At 43.6% G+C, this 17,051-nt stretch overlaps 1 protein-coding gene across 2 annotated transcripts in view; it reads left to right on the plus strand.

Annotated features, from left to right (window-relative positions):
- The first annotated feature begins 430 nt into the window (after window positions 1-430).
- SNX24 (sorting nexin 24) overlaps window positions 431-17,051 on the plus strand; it is a 188,965-nt gene continuing 172,344 nt past the window's right edge. For both annotated transcript variants that reach the window (XM_030818317.1, XM_030818324.1), the window contains exon 1: window positions 431-722. In XM_030818317.1, coding sequence (XP_030674177.1) covers window positions 663-722 — 60 coding nt within the window. In that variant the 5' untranslated portion in view covers window positions 431-662. The remainder of the gene's footprint in view (window positions 723-17,051) is intronic.

Genomic DNA, 17,051 nt, shown 5'->3' on the forward strand with positions numbered 1-17,051 from the left:
TGAAGCCAGAGCGTTTGTCTTAGTGACCGGCCAACTTTCGGGCTCACTTTCGAGCTCTGTGGTACAACACCATTCTCAGATTCGACGGTTAACTCAGGAGACGCTGACCCTCGAATCGAAGGGAAATTGGAGTCTTGGTAAAAGCTGGATGGTTCACCGCTGTTAATGCCAGCCGAGAGGAAAAAAAAAAAAATTCAACCAACCAAAACAAAAGTTAAAAGCGCCACGCTTTCTATTCTTTGCTGTCTGGCAATCTGTTAATGGTGGCGTCTAGCAAACTGCAAATCAAGCTCCAGCCGGAGTCCGCAGGGCAGGGAGCGCCGGGTGCGGCCCAGTCCTGGCGCCCAGCGCGTTGGCGCGCACACCCCGTTTCTGCAGACTCGGGTTTTCTGGCCCCGCCTCTTTCGGGCCCAGCTGATCTCCACCGCCCGTTAGGCCCGAAACCCAGGCGCCTGCAGCCCTGCGCCCTCTGCTTCCGGTCCCCGGCACGCCCAGGGCGCGGGAGCGACCGGGTCAGCACGCGGACCTGAGTCCGGCCCGCAGCCTCCGGACCTCGCGGGCGCAGCGGGGCGGGAGGCGGGGCGGCCCGGCCGTGGGCGGAGCGGCGGCCGCGGCCGTGAGCCCGCCCCCAACTCGCCCTCCGCCGGCTGGCCGGCGCGGCCATGGAGGTCTACATCCCGTCCTTTCGCTATGAGGAGAGTGACCTGGAGCGGGGATACACGGTAGGCGCGGGCCGCGGGCGGAGGGGGCTCCGCGAGCCAGGCCTGCGGCTGCTGCGCCCAGGAAACACCCTTGGCCGCCGCCGCCTTGGCGCAGGGGGTCCCCTCGTTTACTCTCCCCTCCCCCGGCCCGAGAGGAAGGGCTGCGCCCTGGCGCGGTTGTCAAGGAAACGGGCGCCCCTCCCGGGCGCGGCGGCTGCTGGCGCCCCTAGCCCCTCGGGGTCCAACCCTTCTCCTCCCGGCGGAGCTCCAGTCCTCGGACGCAGCACTCGCCATTCTCCCCGCCGCCCGCCTTCGGGAGCCCAGGATGGGCTGCGTTCCTTTCTGGCACAGCTGCCCTTTCAGCCCAGACAGTAGTAGCTTCGCGGCAGGTTCACGCTGGCTTCCAAGTTCTGTACAATTCGTTCAGCTGGAAAACCTTTTTTTTTAAAATCATAATTTGCAGCTGTTTATTAGCCAAACTAAACACGTGTATTGATTTTAGATGGTTTCCAAAGATTTTTCTTTTTGAGTTGTGCAGTTCCATGAAATGGCAAAATTACTTGCTGACCACTTGTTTCATACTTAGGACTGTGGTCACCGAGAAATGTGAAACAGGACCCCTGCTCTCGAGTGAACGGGAGGGCAGAGACCAGGGCATGGGCCCTTTGAGCAACACGTTTACTAAGTGAATTGTTGGTGGAGATTTCCCAGTGAATTCAAAACATTCTTTCCTGGACGGTCACTGCTAGTGGGAGAAATGTCTGAGTGTGTGTACACCTTGGAAGAATTTACTTCCAGTTATTAACGAACGTGTGCGGTTGAAGAAAGATTGCAGGGCAGTCTGAAAGGATTATTTACATCAATCACTTGCTAAACACCAGTTACATTACTTTGATGGAGAATATTTTAACCCCTCTCCCCTCCTCTAAATATTACTGGTATTTGGTGACAGTCTGTTTGGGCCCTTGTGTTTTCTTAGTTGGGACTAAATTACCCTCTCAAAGAAAGATTTAGAATAAAAAACAGTGATTGAAAAAATAGTCCAGGAAGTCGGTGGGTTTTTAGAATTGAGTATACTGCTGGATCCAAGTGTTCTGAAACAACTTGTTAAAGTGCTTTCCTTGGGAAGGAAAATGCAGGGAGAGGGAGCTGTGTTCCATAGTGGTAGTTATTTATATAAATAATCCTTTCCAGTGCATTCACATTTCGTTAAATAGTCTGTATCTTCCTTAAAAACAAAAAAACCCTCGAGTTTGTTCAAGGCTTTTGTTTTTTTTTTTTCTTGGAGATTTTATCCAAGTCTCTTAAGCCTAAAACCTTGCTTGTTGTTCCTTCTCCGGGGTATCTTACTTCTCCCATCAGCATTGTCAACAGTCATGGAGGGCTTACCATGTTTGGGACATTCATTTAGGATCTGAAGATAAAAAGGCTGTTTGTTAGAGGCGTTGGCTTTCAAAGAAAAGATGAAGTTTGATCTTATCCGTTCAAGCTAAAAGTTAATTACCTGCAGAAATAAGCACTTTGAAAATAGACCATAATTAAGGCTCATTGCCTATTATTGATTTTCTTCTATTAGACGAGCTGTGTTTTTCTCCCAAAGCTTTATGTATCTTTTTATTATTTGTATTTATGACCAGGCATGTGCCACACTCCAGGTTGTGAATTAAACTGATGTGGAAGGAGCTCTGTTTTGGACAAATTCGGGAGAGTTTGAAGATTGCTTATGTGATGAGAGTTTGCTCTATAAATATTTGCTTTAAAAAAATCCTAACTCATCCAGATTGGGAGCTAAACTGTTAAAATCTGTCTCTCTCTCTCTCTTTTTTTTTTTTTTTTTTTTTTTGAGACAGTCTTCCTCTGTCACCCAGGCTGGAATGCAGTGGGGTGATCTCAGCTCACTGCAACGTCTGCCTCCTGGGCTCAAGTAATCCTCCCACCTCAGCCTCTGGAGTAGCTGGGACTACAGGCACATGGCACCACTCCTGGATAATCGTTAAATTTTTTTGTAGAGACAGGGTTTCTCCATGTTGCCCAGGCTAGTCTTGAACTGCTGTGCTCAAGCAATCCACCTGCCTAGGCCTCCCAAAGTGCTGGGATAACAGGCATGAGCCACCACACCCAGCCCTAAAATACCTTCTGAAGGGATTTTTTTGCTTCTGTGAGTTTGTGAAGCAGTTATTAGATACTTTTCCCCTCTGAACAACTGGTTTTATGATTGTACAGCGGTTTTTCATTCAACAAATATTTACTGAGTGCCTGCCCTCTGTGTGTATTATGGGTGTAGGGAATATAGCAGTGAATAAGCTATGAATATAGCAGCTTAAAAAAAAAAAAGAGTTTAAAAAATATTTGTTTCCTAAATAGAAAGCCAGTAAAATAATGTACGCTTTCGTGTAAAAAATACCTTTTTACTTTAGCGATTATGTTTGTGTGAATGTGTGTTTTTAAGAGCTAGGATCTTGCTCTGTCACCCAGGCTGGAGTGCAGGGGTGCAATCCTAGCTCACAGCAGCCTTGGACTCTTGGGCTCAAGTGATCCTACCCCCTTGTCCTCTTGAGTAGCACAGGCATAAATCACCACACCTGGCTAATTTTTGTATTTTTTGTAGAGATGGGATCTCACGATATTCCACTGGCTAGTTTCAAACTCCTAGATTTAAGGGATCCTCCCACCTTAACCTCCCAAAGTGCTAGGATTATAGGCGTGAGCCACTGAGCCTGGCCTGTGTTTGTGTTTAAAATTTAAAACGGCCGGGCATGGTGGCTCATGCCTGTAATCCCAGCACTTTGGGAGGCCGAGGTGGGTGGATCACTTGAGGTCAGGAGGCCGAGACCAGCCTGGTCAACATGGTGAAATCCCATCTCTACTTAAAAAAAAAAACAAAAATTAGCCAGGCGTGGTGGCGGGCGAGGGTAATCCCAGCTACTTGGGAGGCTGAGATAGGCGAATCGCTTGAGCCCAGGAGGCGGAGGTTGCAGAGAGCCGAGATCGCGCCATTGCACTACAGCCTAGATGACAGAGCGAGACTTCATCTCAAAATAAAAAAAATAAAATTTAAAACACATTCCATCACATTCTAACAAATTCAGTAATAGGAAGTTTAAGGTAGAAATAGATGGTTTCTCCTCTTTGCTTCTAGTCTCATTCCCCCAGAAATAAAGTTTCTGGGTGTATCTTAGAATTTTTCCTTTGTGCTGTGAGCGCACTTTTTTTTCTTTTAAAAGATTTTAGTATAGCTGTCATCTTACAACTTATAGACATCTTTCAATATTGATATGGAGAGGTCTGCCTCCTCTTTCTAACTACTGGAGATGGGCTCTACCATGGTAGGATGTGCCGTAATTTTTTCCCCAGGTATGTGCTGATGGCCAAGAAATCCTTGGACATGATTTTTTATGCCCACTACTAGGATTTCTGTATAACCTTAACTAGAAGTGGTATTTCCAGCCCTTTACAGTTTTTATAGATATTGCACAATTGTTATTCAAGAAGTTTATACAAATTTATGCTCAGTGTACTAAGTAATTTGCCTTTAAAGAATGAATTTTTGCCCTTTAAACGTGTAAAGCTTTACTGTGGGCCTGTACTGCGTTGGTGGCAATTTAAAGATGGAAGGGTGGTGTTCCTGCCCTTAGGGATTCTCAGCCCATACAGAAACTGCTCAGAGCTAGGCCGGGAAAGGTTAGGGTGCCCCAATGTCAGCTGGAGCCTTATATCCAGGGGCCTGAGGGAGGGAGAGGTCAGTTCGGCCTGGCAGGGTGGCTGTGCTGAGGTGGGGGTGCTTAGGAAATGCTGACTTTGAAATCTAATTAGGTTTTTGCTAGGATTGTGAATTTTAGAAAGAGGAAATACAGTACAAAATCTTATAAGCCATTTTAAAACTCAGATATGCCCCCAAAAAAGGGGGGGGCACCTCTAAATAAGTTTGTGAAGAAGTAGGAGATGGTAGTGTAAGAAAATGCAGAGGCACCCAAATGTTACTTCCTGGGGAGGTTATTCTGTCCCATTCCCTACCCAATGGCTTACTTATTTAATATCCTCTGCCCCCAAGCTATAAACTCCTTGAGGCTAGGTAGTGTCCATCTCCACTGTGGTATCCTAATACAGAATTCAGTACATGTCTGTTGAATGAATAATGAGTGATGTAATCTTCATAGGAGGAGAAAAACCAGAAGAGCAGTGATCTTGAGGCGTGTAGCAGCTCAGAGAGTTAGGTGGAGGGTTGTGCTGCAGACTGGTATTTCGGAATTGTGCAAAGTGACTGCAGTAAGAGTGGTGGGGAGAGATCAGCTGACCACCCTTGAGAGCTATAAGGGAGTGTGGACCTTCAGACAGGGAAGTCATGGGAGAATTTTAAGGAAGGAAGTAACATGATTAGCTTTGCATTTAGAAAGATGACTATCTTAGTTGAGGCTACTTTAACAAAATACAATCAACTGGGTAGTTTATAAACCACAGAAATTTATTTCTCACAGTTCTGGAGGCTGGGAAGTCCAAGATAAGGTGCTAGCAGATTCAGTGTCTAGTGAGGGCCCATTTCCAGGTTTGTAGGTGATCCCTGCTTGTTGTGTAGAAGTGGCAAAGATCTCACTGGGACCTATTTTATAAGGTTACTAATCCCAGTTATGAGGGCTCTGCCCATGACCTCATCACTTCCCAGAGGCCTTACCATCTAATACCAACACATTGGGTTTAGAATTTCAGCATGAGAATTTGGGGGAGACAATCGGACCGTAGCAATGATTCTGGAGTACTCATCATGTAAGAGACACTTGCAAATGATCAGAAAGGAGAGGATGAAGGCTAGAACTAAGACTTTAGCGTTGAACGTGGAAAGGAAGTGATGACTGCAAAAATCTCCAGTACCTGGTGACCAGATGTACGGCAGCACGGTGACTCCTTGTAGGCGCAGGCACCAGTAAGCAAATAAGAACTGAAGCAGGGCAGATATTTCATTTGGGCACCCGCTGAGTTTTTGGTGATGGGTATAGCTGTTTGATTTTGGAGTCTAGGGTGGATTTAAGTCTGGCTTAGAAATGTGGCTCTAAGGGGACATTCAGCATAAAAGTTAAAAAAAAAAAACAAAAACCCACAGAGAAAGAGTGAAGAAAGAGGGAGGGCCAAGGGTAAAACCTTAGAACTTGAATAAGCAAAGAAGTCCCAGCACAGAAGCCAGAGGGAGAAACAAACCCAGGAGTGTGACGCTGGAAGGGAGAGGGTGGAAGATGCTTTACAAGAAAGAACGTGCCAGATGTTCCTGAGTGGTCTTGCGAGTTGAGGATGGAGAACAGTCCATTCTAAGAACTGAGAATAATAGGTCTTGGATGCCACTGTAGGCTGGTATTTTGAATTTTAAGATACATTGTTGACAAAAATAACAAAACTAGAATTACTGCTTAGGTCACAATACAAAAGTATGAATGTATTCGACTTGAGTTTTTTGTTTTTGTTTTTGATTTTTTGAGACAAAATCTCCCTGTGTCACCCAGGCTGGAGTGCAGTGGTGTGATCTCGGCTTACTGCAGCCTCCACCTCCTGAGTTCAAGCTATTCTCCTGCCTCAGCCTCCCAAGTAGCTGGGCCTACAGGCACGAGCCACCATATCTGGCTAATTTTTTGTATTTTTAGTAGAGATGGAGTTTCATCATGTTGGTCAGGCTGGCCTTTGAACTCCTGACCTCAAGTGATCCACATGCCTCAGCCTCCCAAAGTGCTGGGATTACAGGCGTGAGCCACCACACCCAGACTTAGACTTCAGTTTTTATAGCTATAAAAATCACAGCGTTGAATTAGATTCAAGTCCATTTTAAGTACGTGCGTGACTGCATGTGTTATGCATAGACAAATACATCTTCTTGGGACCTGGATACTATCACTGATTTACTTGTAAACACTTAGAAATGTATCATGCTCTTCAGTACACAAGGCATCTTCTTATATATAGGATCATAGTGTGAAATATTATGATCATTATTATTTTAAAGCTTTTATGGATTAAACTACAAAAATAGAACAATTTAATAAACCATCATTTACCCATTTACTTACCTTCAATATTTTACAATTCTTTCATTTACTACACCTCAGTCCCTGTCTTTAAAAAAAAAATTCTGGAGTATTTTTAATCAAATTCAAAACAATTTTAACTGCATAATTTTACTGTGTATACCTGACAGGTACAAACTTTTAAAAAGCATAACCAAAATGTAAATGTTACCACAAAATCAGCAATACCTTAATAGCATCTAGTTTTTGGTTGTTTTTGTTGGTTTTAAAATAAGCAAATGTGGGGGGGGGTGTGTAAGCATTTAGGAGGCGGATCACAGGAGATGAGACATTGTACACAGTGAAACCCCGTCTCTACTAAAATACAAAAAATTAGCCGGGTGTGTTGGCGGGCGCCTGTAGTCCCAGCTACTCGGGAGGCTGAGGCAGGAGAATGGTGTGAACCCGGGAGGCGGAGCTTGCAGGGAGCCGAGATCGCGCCACTGCACTCCAGCCTGGGGCACAGAGCAAGACTCCGTCTCAAAAAAAAAATAAAAAATAAAAAAATAAAATAAGCACAATGTAAACCCTACCCTGGAATTTAACAGTGATTTGTGTGCATTTTATTGGTACTGTAGTGCTATTTTATATATGTGTGTATACACACACACACACACACACACATATGTATGTATATATGTCTTTCTTTCTTTTCTTTTTTTAAAAATTTTATTTTACTTCCAAGTTCCGGGATACATGTGCAGAAAGTGCAGCTTTGTTACGTAGGTAAACACGTGCCATGGTGGTTTGCTGAACTATTTTGTATTTTTGAGAACAAGTCCAAGACACTGAGTGAGGTAGCCTGGCTACCTGAGAGTGACTCTTCTGTTTCAGAATAGCTTCTTCTTTTTTTTTTTTTTGTTTGACAAAGGGTTTCACTCTGTCACCCAGGCTGGAGTTCAGTGGTACAATCAAAGTTCACTGCAGCCTTGACCTCCCCAGGCTCAGGTGATTCCCCCACCTCAGCCTCCCAAGTAGCTGGGACTACAGGTGCATGCCATCACATCCAGCAAATTTTGTATTTTTGCTAGAGATAGAATTTCACCATGTTGCCCAGGCTGGTCTCGAACTTCTGTGTTCAAGTGATCCACGCACCTCAGCCTCTGAAAGTGCTGGGAATGTAGGCATGAGCCACCATGCCCAGTCGCATTTAATAGTAAGGGCACTTTTCTCCCCAGAACCCCTGAGCAGATAAGTCTCCCTTCAGTTTCTTTCTCATTATCCCTAGTTGATTTTTCAACACAGAATTCCAGAGGAATTCCAGTGCCAATTTGCTGAGGCCAGGGTTGTCTTAACCAACCATCATGACAAGGAGGGTAGGTTAACCATATGGAGTTAAAATAGGAGGCATCTCTGGAGCTGGGAATGGGTTAGTCCATTCCTGCCACCAAACCCCTCAGGCATCACAGTGGGAGAAGGGCAGCAGGATGTCAGGAAGACCGCAATTCCATGCCGTGTCCTTCAGTCATCCATTACCAGCATGTACGATGAAGGAGGCCTTTGTGTAACAAGGACTTAGCTGGCATAGTGCCTCATTGATGGTAGGCTCATAGCAGAAGCCCACATTAAATATTTGTTGAATGATTAAATCAAGCATGTGTAAAATATGTTCTTTAGCCTTTTTTTTTTTTTGAGATGTATTCTTTGCTCTGTTGCCCAGGCTGGAATCAGTGGCACGATCTTGGCTCACTGCAAGCTCCGCCTCCCGGGTTCACATCATTCTCCTGCCTCAGCCTCCCGAGTAGCTGGGACTACAGGCACCCACCACCAAGGCCTGCTAATGTTTTGTATTTTTTAGTAGAGACGGGGTTTCACCGTGTGAGCCAGGATGGTCTCGATCTCCTGGCCTCGTGATCCACCCGCCTCGGCCTCCCAAAGTGCTAGTATTACAGGCGTGTGCTACCATGCCCAGCGGTATGTTCCTTACCCTTAAGGACAAGAAACACAGTTTGCAAACATTCTTCTTGAACATTAACAAACTTAGAATGGTACATTCATTTAAGAATTAAAATAGGCACAAGAGGATTGAATTTTAGAAATATGGTGCTTAGAAATTTGGGGGCACAAGCAAGCTTGTTTTCATTGAGCTAGAAATATATTTTAACTTTTTTTTAGGTGCTATTTTCACATTTATGTATTCTTTTAAAATTTTTTTCGTACAGGTAGGGGTCTTGCAGTGTTGCCCAGACAGGCCTTGAACTCCTGGTCTCAAGTGATCCTACCGCCTCAGCCTCCCAAAATGCTGGCATTACAGCCGTGAGCCACTGCGCCTGCCTGAAGAACTTGAAAATAAACCAAATAAGTTATTTTGTTCTTCAGCCTGTTCCACTAGGAGTGTACAATCAAATGACTGGTTTTAAAATCACTTGGATTGGTTCTCTACTTAAAACACAAGGTAGCTACCCAGTCTTGTATGTTGTAGTTTTAGGAATTCTTAAAAAACTAATTTTGTTTTGTATTTGTGTAAAGCATAGTCATAATTCTAAATCAGATATACTGCATCGAGTTTATCTACTGAAATTCAGCATCTGCTTTTGTCCTCACTTTGTTATCTTCTGCTCTCATCAATTACTATTTAAAAAAAAAAAAAGTGGTATGAGGCTGTCCCCAGCACTACATTGATGAAAGGGAATTATTTTTTTTTCTGTATATAGAAGCCCTTACTGCTAGCAGATTTATGGGATCAAAAGATGCATATAAAAATAATCATAGTGTTGGCTGGGCGTGGTAGCTCACGCCTGTAATCCCAGCACTTTGGGAGGCCGAGGCAGGTGGATCACGAGGTCAGGAGATCGAGACCATCCTGGCTGACACGGTGAAACCCCGTCTCTACTAAAAATACAAAAAATTAGCCAGGCGTGGTGGCGGGTGCCTGTAGTCCCAGCTACTCGGGAGGCTGAGGCAGGAGAATGGTGTGAACTCGGGAGGCGGAGCTTGCAGTGAGCTGAGATCGTGCCACTGCACTCCAGCCTGGGCAACAGAGCGAGACTCCGTCTCAAAACAAACAAACAAACAAACATAGTGTTACCTATGTAAAAAAAAAAAAAAATCTTATGGCTTATCCTTCCATTGAAAAAAATATAAACACATACTAATATATTTGTGTCCCCACTCCTTTTCTTAATCAGTAGTATACTAAAACATTTTATTTCAACTGCTTTTTTTACTTAATGATGTATCCTGGAGATCACTGCACAGGGACATATATGAAGATGTATCATTCTTTTCTGTACAGGTATACCTCAGAGATATTGTGAGTTTGGTTCCAGACCACTGCAGTAAAGTGATTATCTTAATAAAGCAAGTCACACTAATTTTTTGGTTTAATAGTGCATATAAATGTTTACACCACACTATAGTTTATTAAGTGTGCAGTAGCATTATGTCTAAAAAAAAGTACATACCTTAATTAAAAAGTATTTTATTGCTAAAAACTCTAATGATCATCTGAGCCTTCACTGAGTTGGAATCTTGTTGACGGCTGCTGACTGATCAAGGTGGTGGTTGCAAAAGGTTGGTGACTGTGCCAATTTCTTTTCCTTTTTTTTTTTTTTTTTTTTGAGGCAGAGTCTTGCTTTGTTGCTTAGGCTGAAGTGCAGTGGTGCAATCTTGGCTCACCACAACCTCTTCCTCCTGGGTTCCAGCAATTTCTCCTGCCTCAGCCTGCCAAGTAGCTGGGACTACAGGTGCACGCCACTATGCCCGCCTAATTTTTGTATTTTTAGTAGAGACGGTTTCACCATGTTGGCCAGGCTGGTCTCAAACTCCTGACCTTGTGATCTGCTCGCCTGAGCCTCCGAAAGTGCTGGGATTACAGGCGTGAGCCACCACGCCCAGCCAACTGTGCCAATTTCCTAAGACAGTTAAGTTTGCCCTATCAGTTGACTCTTTCTTTCGTGAAAGATTTCTCTGTAGCATGTGATGCTGTTTGATAGTATTTTACCCTCAGAAATTCTTTCAAAATTGGTTTCAGGTGTCTGGGCATGGTGGCTCTAACTTGTAATCCTAGCACTAGAGAGGCCAAGGCAGGAGGATTGCTTGAGTCCAGGAGTTTGAGACCAGCCTGGGCAACCTCACGAGACCCAATCTCTATTAAAAAATAATTGGAATCAGCCCTGTCAGATGCTGCTGCTGCTTTATCAGCTAAGTCTGTGTAATGTTCTATATCCTTTGTTGTCATTTCAACAGTGTTCACAGCATCTTCATTAGGAGTAGATTGCATGTCAAGCAACTACTTTCTTTGCCCTTCCCTAAGAAGCAACTTCTCACTCATTAAAGTTTTATCATGAGTCCATTGGAGGGTTATTAATTTACCTAATTTCAATATTGTTTGTCCTAAGGAATAATGAGGCCTAAGGAGAGGGAGAGAGACAGGGAATTGTTGGTCTGTGGAACAGCCCAAACGCACAACATTTGTCAGTTAAATTTGCCATCTTTTATTTATTTACTTATTTTAGGTTCAGGGGTACATGTGCAGGTTTGTTATATGGGTAAATTGCATGTTATAGGAGTTTGGTGTACAGATTATTTCATCACCCAAGTAATGGGCATAGTAGTACCCAATAGGTAGGTTTTTGATCTTCTCTCTTCTGCCTCCCTCCACTCGCTAGTAATCCCTGGGGTCTGTTGTTCCCCTCTGTATCCATGTGCTCTTCTTGTTTAGCTCACTTATAAGCTCACTTATAAGTGAGAATGTACAGTATTTGGTTTTCTGTTTGTGTGTGTGTTTGCTTAGGTTAATGGCCCCCAGGTCCATCCATGTTGCCACAAAGGACATGATCTTGTTTTTCTTTATGGCTGCACAGTATTCCATGATGTATATGTACCAAGATTTCTTTATCCAGTCTACTGTTGATGGGCATTTAGGTTGATTTCATGTTTTTGCTACTGTGAATAGTGCTGCGATGAACATATGTGTGCATGTGGCTTTGTGGTAGAATGATTTATTTTCTTAGGGTATATAACCAATAATTGGAATGCTGGGTCAAATGGTAGTTCTTTGTCTTTTTTTTTTTTTTTTTTGAGACAGAGTCACCCAGGCTGGAGTGCGGTGGTGCCATCTCCCCTCACTGCAACTTCTGCCTCTCAGGTTCAAACAATTCTCATGCCTCAGCTTCCCCAGTAGCTGGCATTACAGGTGCCCGCCACCATGGCTGGCTACTTTTTGCATTTTTAGTAGAGTCGGGGTTTCACCATGTTTGCCAGACTGGTTTTGAACTCCTGACCTCAGGTGATCTGCCCACCTCGGCCTCCCAAAGTGCTGGGAATACAGGCATGAGCTACTGCACCTGGTCTGTTACTTAATGGTTAAAAGCTGTAAATAGCTCAAAAGAAAAGTTTCCTTGACTCCAAAGTCTTCCATTCGGTGCTGCAGTCTATTTCCTTTGGGTCAGGGGTGTCCTCAGTATCTTTCCTTCATGGTTGACTTTTTAATAATAGCCATTCTGAAAGATGTGAGATGATATGTCATTGTCGTTTTGATTTGCATTTTTCTAATGATCAGTGATGTTAAGCATCTGCTCATATGCTTGTTGGCTGCTTGTTTATCTCTCTTTTTTTTTTTTCTGGAACAGAGTCTTGCTGTGTTGCCCAGGCTGGAGTACAGTGGCACCATCTTGGCTCACTGCAGTCTCCACTTCCTGGGAGCGATTTGTCTGCCTCAGCCTCCCGAGTAGCTGGGACTACAGGTGCCCACCACCATGCCCAGCTAATTTTTGTATTTTTAGTAGAGACGGAGTTTCACCATGTTGGCCAGGCTGGTCTCGAACTCCTGACCTCAGATGATCCACCCACCTCGGCCTCCCAAAGTGCTGGGATTACAGGCGTGAGCCACTGCCTTTGGCCTGTTTGTCTTCTTCTGAAAAGTGTTGGGCCAGGCACGGTGGCTCACGCCTGTAATCCCAACACTTTGGGAGGCCAAGACCAGTGGATCACAAGGTTAGGAGTTCGAGACCAGCCTGATGAAGATGGTGAAACCCCGTCTCTACTAAAAGTACAAAAATTAGCCTGGTGTGGTGGTGAGCACCTGTAATGCCAGCTACTTGGGAGGCTGAGGCAGAGAATTGCTTGAACCCAGGAGGCGGAGGTTTCAGTGAGCCGAGATTGCACTACTGCATGCCAGCCTGGGCAAAGACTTTGTCTCAAAAAGAAAAAAAAAAAAAAACATGGGTGGCACCACATTTCCAAGAAATCTTCACCTTTTGGCTGGGTGCAGTGGCTCATGTCTGTAATCCCAGCACTTTGGGAGGCTGAGGTTGGTGGATCACCTGAGGTCCAGAGTTGGAGACCAGCCTGGCCAAGGTGGTGAAACCCCATCACTACTAAAAATACAAAATTAACTGGGCATGATGGTGCATGCCTGTAATCCCAGCTACTCTGGAGGCTGAGGCAGGAGAATGTCTTGAACCCGGGAGGTGGAGGTTGTGGTGAGCGGAGACCATACCATTGCACTCCCGCTTGGGCAATAAGAGTGAAACTCCGGCTCAAAAAAAAAAAAGAAAAGTGTTTGTTCATGTCCTTTGCCCACTTTTTAATGGGGTTGTTTGGTTTTTGCTTATAAATTCGTTTTAAGTTCCTTATAGATTCTGGATGTTAGACCTTTGTCACATGCATAATTTGCAAATATTTTCTCCCATTCTGTCGGTTGTCTGTTTACTCTGATAGTTTCTTTTGCTGTGCAGAAGCTCTTTAATTAGGTCCTATTTGTCAATTTTTGTTTTTGTTGCAATTGCTTTTGACATTTTTGTCATGAAATCTTTGCCAGGGCCTGTGTCCAGAATGGTATTTCTTAGGGTTATCATTAGGGGTTTTATTATTTTAGGTTTTACATTTAAATCTTTAATTCATATTGAATTTTTTTAAAATTATTTTATTTTTATTTTTTTGAGAAGGAGTTTCACTCTTGTTTCCCAGGCTGGAGTGCAATGGCGCTGTCTCGGCTCACTGCAACCTCCATTTCCCAGGTTCAAGTGATTCTCCTGTCTCAGCCTCCCGAGTAGCTGGGATTACAGGCATGCGCCACCACACCCGGCTAATTTTTGTATTTTTATTAGAGACAGGGTTTCACCATGTTGGTAAGGCTGGTCTTGAACTCCTGACCTCAGGTGATCTGCGTGCTGCAGCCTCCCAGAGTGCTGGGATTACAGGCATGAGCCACTGCTCCTGGCCTGAGTTTATTTTTGTGTATGGTGTAAGGAAGGGGTTCAGTTTCAATCTTCTACATATGGCTACCATTTATCCCTTCATCATTTATTTATTTATTTGTTAACTTTTTTTTTTTTTTAGGTTCAGAGGTACATATGCCTGTTTGTTATATAGGTAAACTCATGTCACAGTGGTTTGGTGTACAGATTATCTCATCATCCAGGTACTAAACCTAGTACCTGATAGTTACTTTTTCTGATCCTCTTTCTCCTCTTATCCTTCACCCTCCAGTAGGCCCCAGTGTCTGTTGTTCCCCTCTATGTGTCCATGTGTTCTCATCATTTAGCTCCCACTTATAAGTGAGAACATGTGGTATTTGGTTTTCTTTTCCTGTGTTAGTTTGCTAAGGATAACATCCTCCAGCTTCATCCATGTTCCTGCAAAGGACATTCTCTCATTCTTTTTTATGGCTGCATAGTATTCCATGATGTATATGTACCATCTTTTCTTTATTTTTTTGAGACAGATTCTTGCTCTGTCACCCAGGCTGGAGTGTGGTGGCATAATCTCAGCTCACTGCAACCTCCACCTCCCGGGTTCAAGCGATTCTCCTGCCTCAACCTCCTGAGTAGCTGGGATTACAGGCACGTGCCACCATGCCCGGCTAATTTTTGTATTTTTAGTAGAGACGGGGTTTCACCATGTTGGTCAGGCTGATCTCGAACTCCTGACCTCGTGATCCACCCACCTCGGCCCAGAAGTGCTGGGATTACAGGACCTTTTCTTTATTCAGTCTTCCTTTGATGGATATTTAGGTTGATTCCATGTCTTTGCTATTGTGGATAGCCAGCACCATTTATTGAGTTTGCCATCTTTTTATGGGTGTGGCTTGTGGAACTCCAAAACAGTTACAGTAGTAACTTGTAAGATCACTGATCACAGATCACCATAACAGATAAAATAATAATGGAAAGGTTTTTGAAATACTTGGAGAATTACAAAACTGTGACACAGAGACATGAAGTGAGCACACGCTATTGGAAAAATGCTGCCGATAGGCTTGCTCAGTGCAGGATCACGACAAAACTTTAGTTTGTAATAAATGCAGTATGTGCAAAGCACATTAAAGCAAAGTATAGTCAAACAAGGTAAAGCCTGTATCTGAATTGTTCTCCATTGTTTGTCTTCAATCAATACCCTGTGTGCATGTCTTTTTGTATTTTTGTCAGTGAGTCTTTAGAGTCTTTAGAATAAATTTCTAGCAGTGGTTACTGGACCAAAAATTAAATGCATGTTTAATGTTAGCTGATATTGTCAAATTCCCATCCATAGGGACTGTGGTATTATTCATTACTGTAGCAGTTTATGAGTGTATATCCTTCCTCACAAGCTTGCCAACTGAGTGTTCTCAGGCTCTTGGATTTGTGCCAATCTGATAGGTGAACAATAGTATCACAATGTAATTCTTAATGTCATTCATGGTTTTATGACTTATGAATGAAGTTGAACATCTTTTTATATGGTTAAAAATCATTTTCATTTCTTTCTGTGAGTAAGACAGTTTATAAAACTGTATTTATTGTTTTAAATGTCTCACTATTTCAGTAGCTGGGAATACAGGTGCCCACCACCATGCCTGGCCAATTATTGTATTTTTGGTACAGATAGGGTTTCACCATGTTGCTCAGGCTAGTGTGGAACTCTTGGACTTAAGCCATCCACCTGCCTCGGCCTCCCAAAATGCTAGAATTACAGGTGTGAGCTACCAGGCCTAGCCTGACCTTGTCTGTTTTAATGCCATTGATTTCTAGGTATCATGCCTGGGTATTGTAATCATTTGCCTGGATATTGTAATCGTTGGTACTTGAATAAACGAATGAATGAGACCTGCTTATCTTAGTCTTTCCTTAAGAGATTTAGGGAAAGCAAAAAGTTAGTGTCTCATGCCTTCAGTCTCAGGTACTCAGGAGGCCAAAGCAGACTTGAGCCCAGGAGTTGGAGACCAGACCGCACAACATATGGAGACCCTGTTCCCCCCAACAAAATAAATTTGGCTGGGTGTGGTAGCTCATGCCTGTGATCCCAGCATTTTGGAAGGCCAAGGTGGGAAGATCCCTTGGGCCCAGGAGTTTGAGGAGTAGCCTGGGCAACGTAGTGAGAACTCACCTGTACAAATAATTTAAAAAATTAGTTGGGCATAGTGGTATGTACCTATGGTCCCTACTTGAGAGGCTGAGGTGGGAGGATTGCTTGACCCCAGGAGGTTAAGGCTACAGTGAGCCATGATCACTCTACTGCACCCTAGCCTGGGTGGCAGAGCAAGACACTGTCTCAAATAATAAATAATAATTGTCAATGAAAAGAGTTGAACTCTGTAAAATATTTGAGGATATTTATTCTGAACCAAATATGAGTGACCATGGCCCGTGACACAGCCCTCAGGAAGTCCTGAGAACATGTGCCCAAGGTGGTCAGGGTGCAGCTTGGCTTTATACATTTCAGAGTGGCATGAGACATCAAATACATTGAAGAAATACATTGGTTTGTCCAGAAAGGTGGAACAACTCAAAGCCGGAAGCTTCTAGGCTGTAAGTGAATTTAAAAATTTTCTGGTTGACGGTTGAGTTTGCCTAAAAACCTGGGATAGATAAAAAGGGAATGTTCAGGTTAAGATAAAGATTGTAGAGACCAAAGTTCCTTTGAAGTCTGATAGTGGCTGCCCTTAGAGACAATAGGTGACAAATGTTTCCTATTCAGATCTTAGTTAATCTCTTTAGGATTGGGGGGGTCTGGAAGAAAAAGATCTTCTAGCTGTGTTAATAGAGATTCTTTACAGATGCAAAATTTTCCCCACAAAGAACAGCTTTGCAGGGCCATCAAAATATGGCAAAGAAACATGTTTCAGGGTAAAATATTTTGGTGTTCTTCTTTCTCTCCTAATGTTATGCCAGAGTCAGGTTGGAAAGTAAATCATGATATACGGGGTTAAATAAAACCCATCTGTGGGCATGACTCCCCAGACCGCTTAGATAGGAATTTGGGCAAGATAAAAAAAATCAGAGTTTAGTCCTCGTAATTAACCTAAGACATAGACTAACCATTGATGTGCTTTACTTGGTAAGTTCCCCAAAGTTCCTGGCTCATGGTCCTAGCTCATAGGCTG

The sequence above is a fragment of the Nomascus leucogenys genome, chromosome 2 (genome assembly GCF_006542625.1).
Source record: "Nomascus leucogenys isolate Asia chromosome 2, Asia_NLE_v1, whole genome shotgun sequence".
Taxonomy (NCBI): Eukaryota; Metazoa; Chordata; class Mammalia; order Primates; family Hylobatidae; genus Nomascus; species Nomascus leucogenys.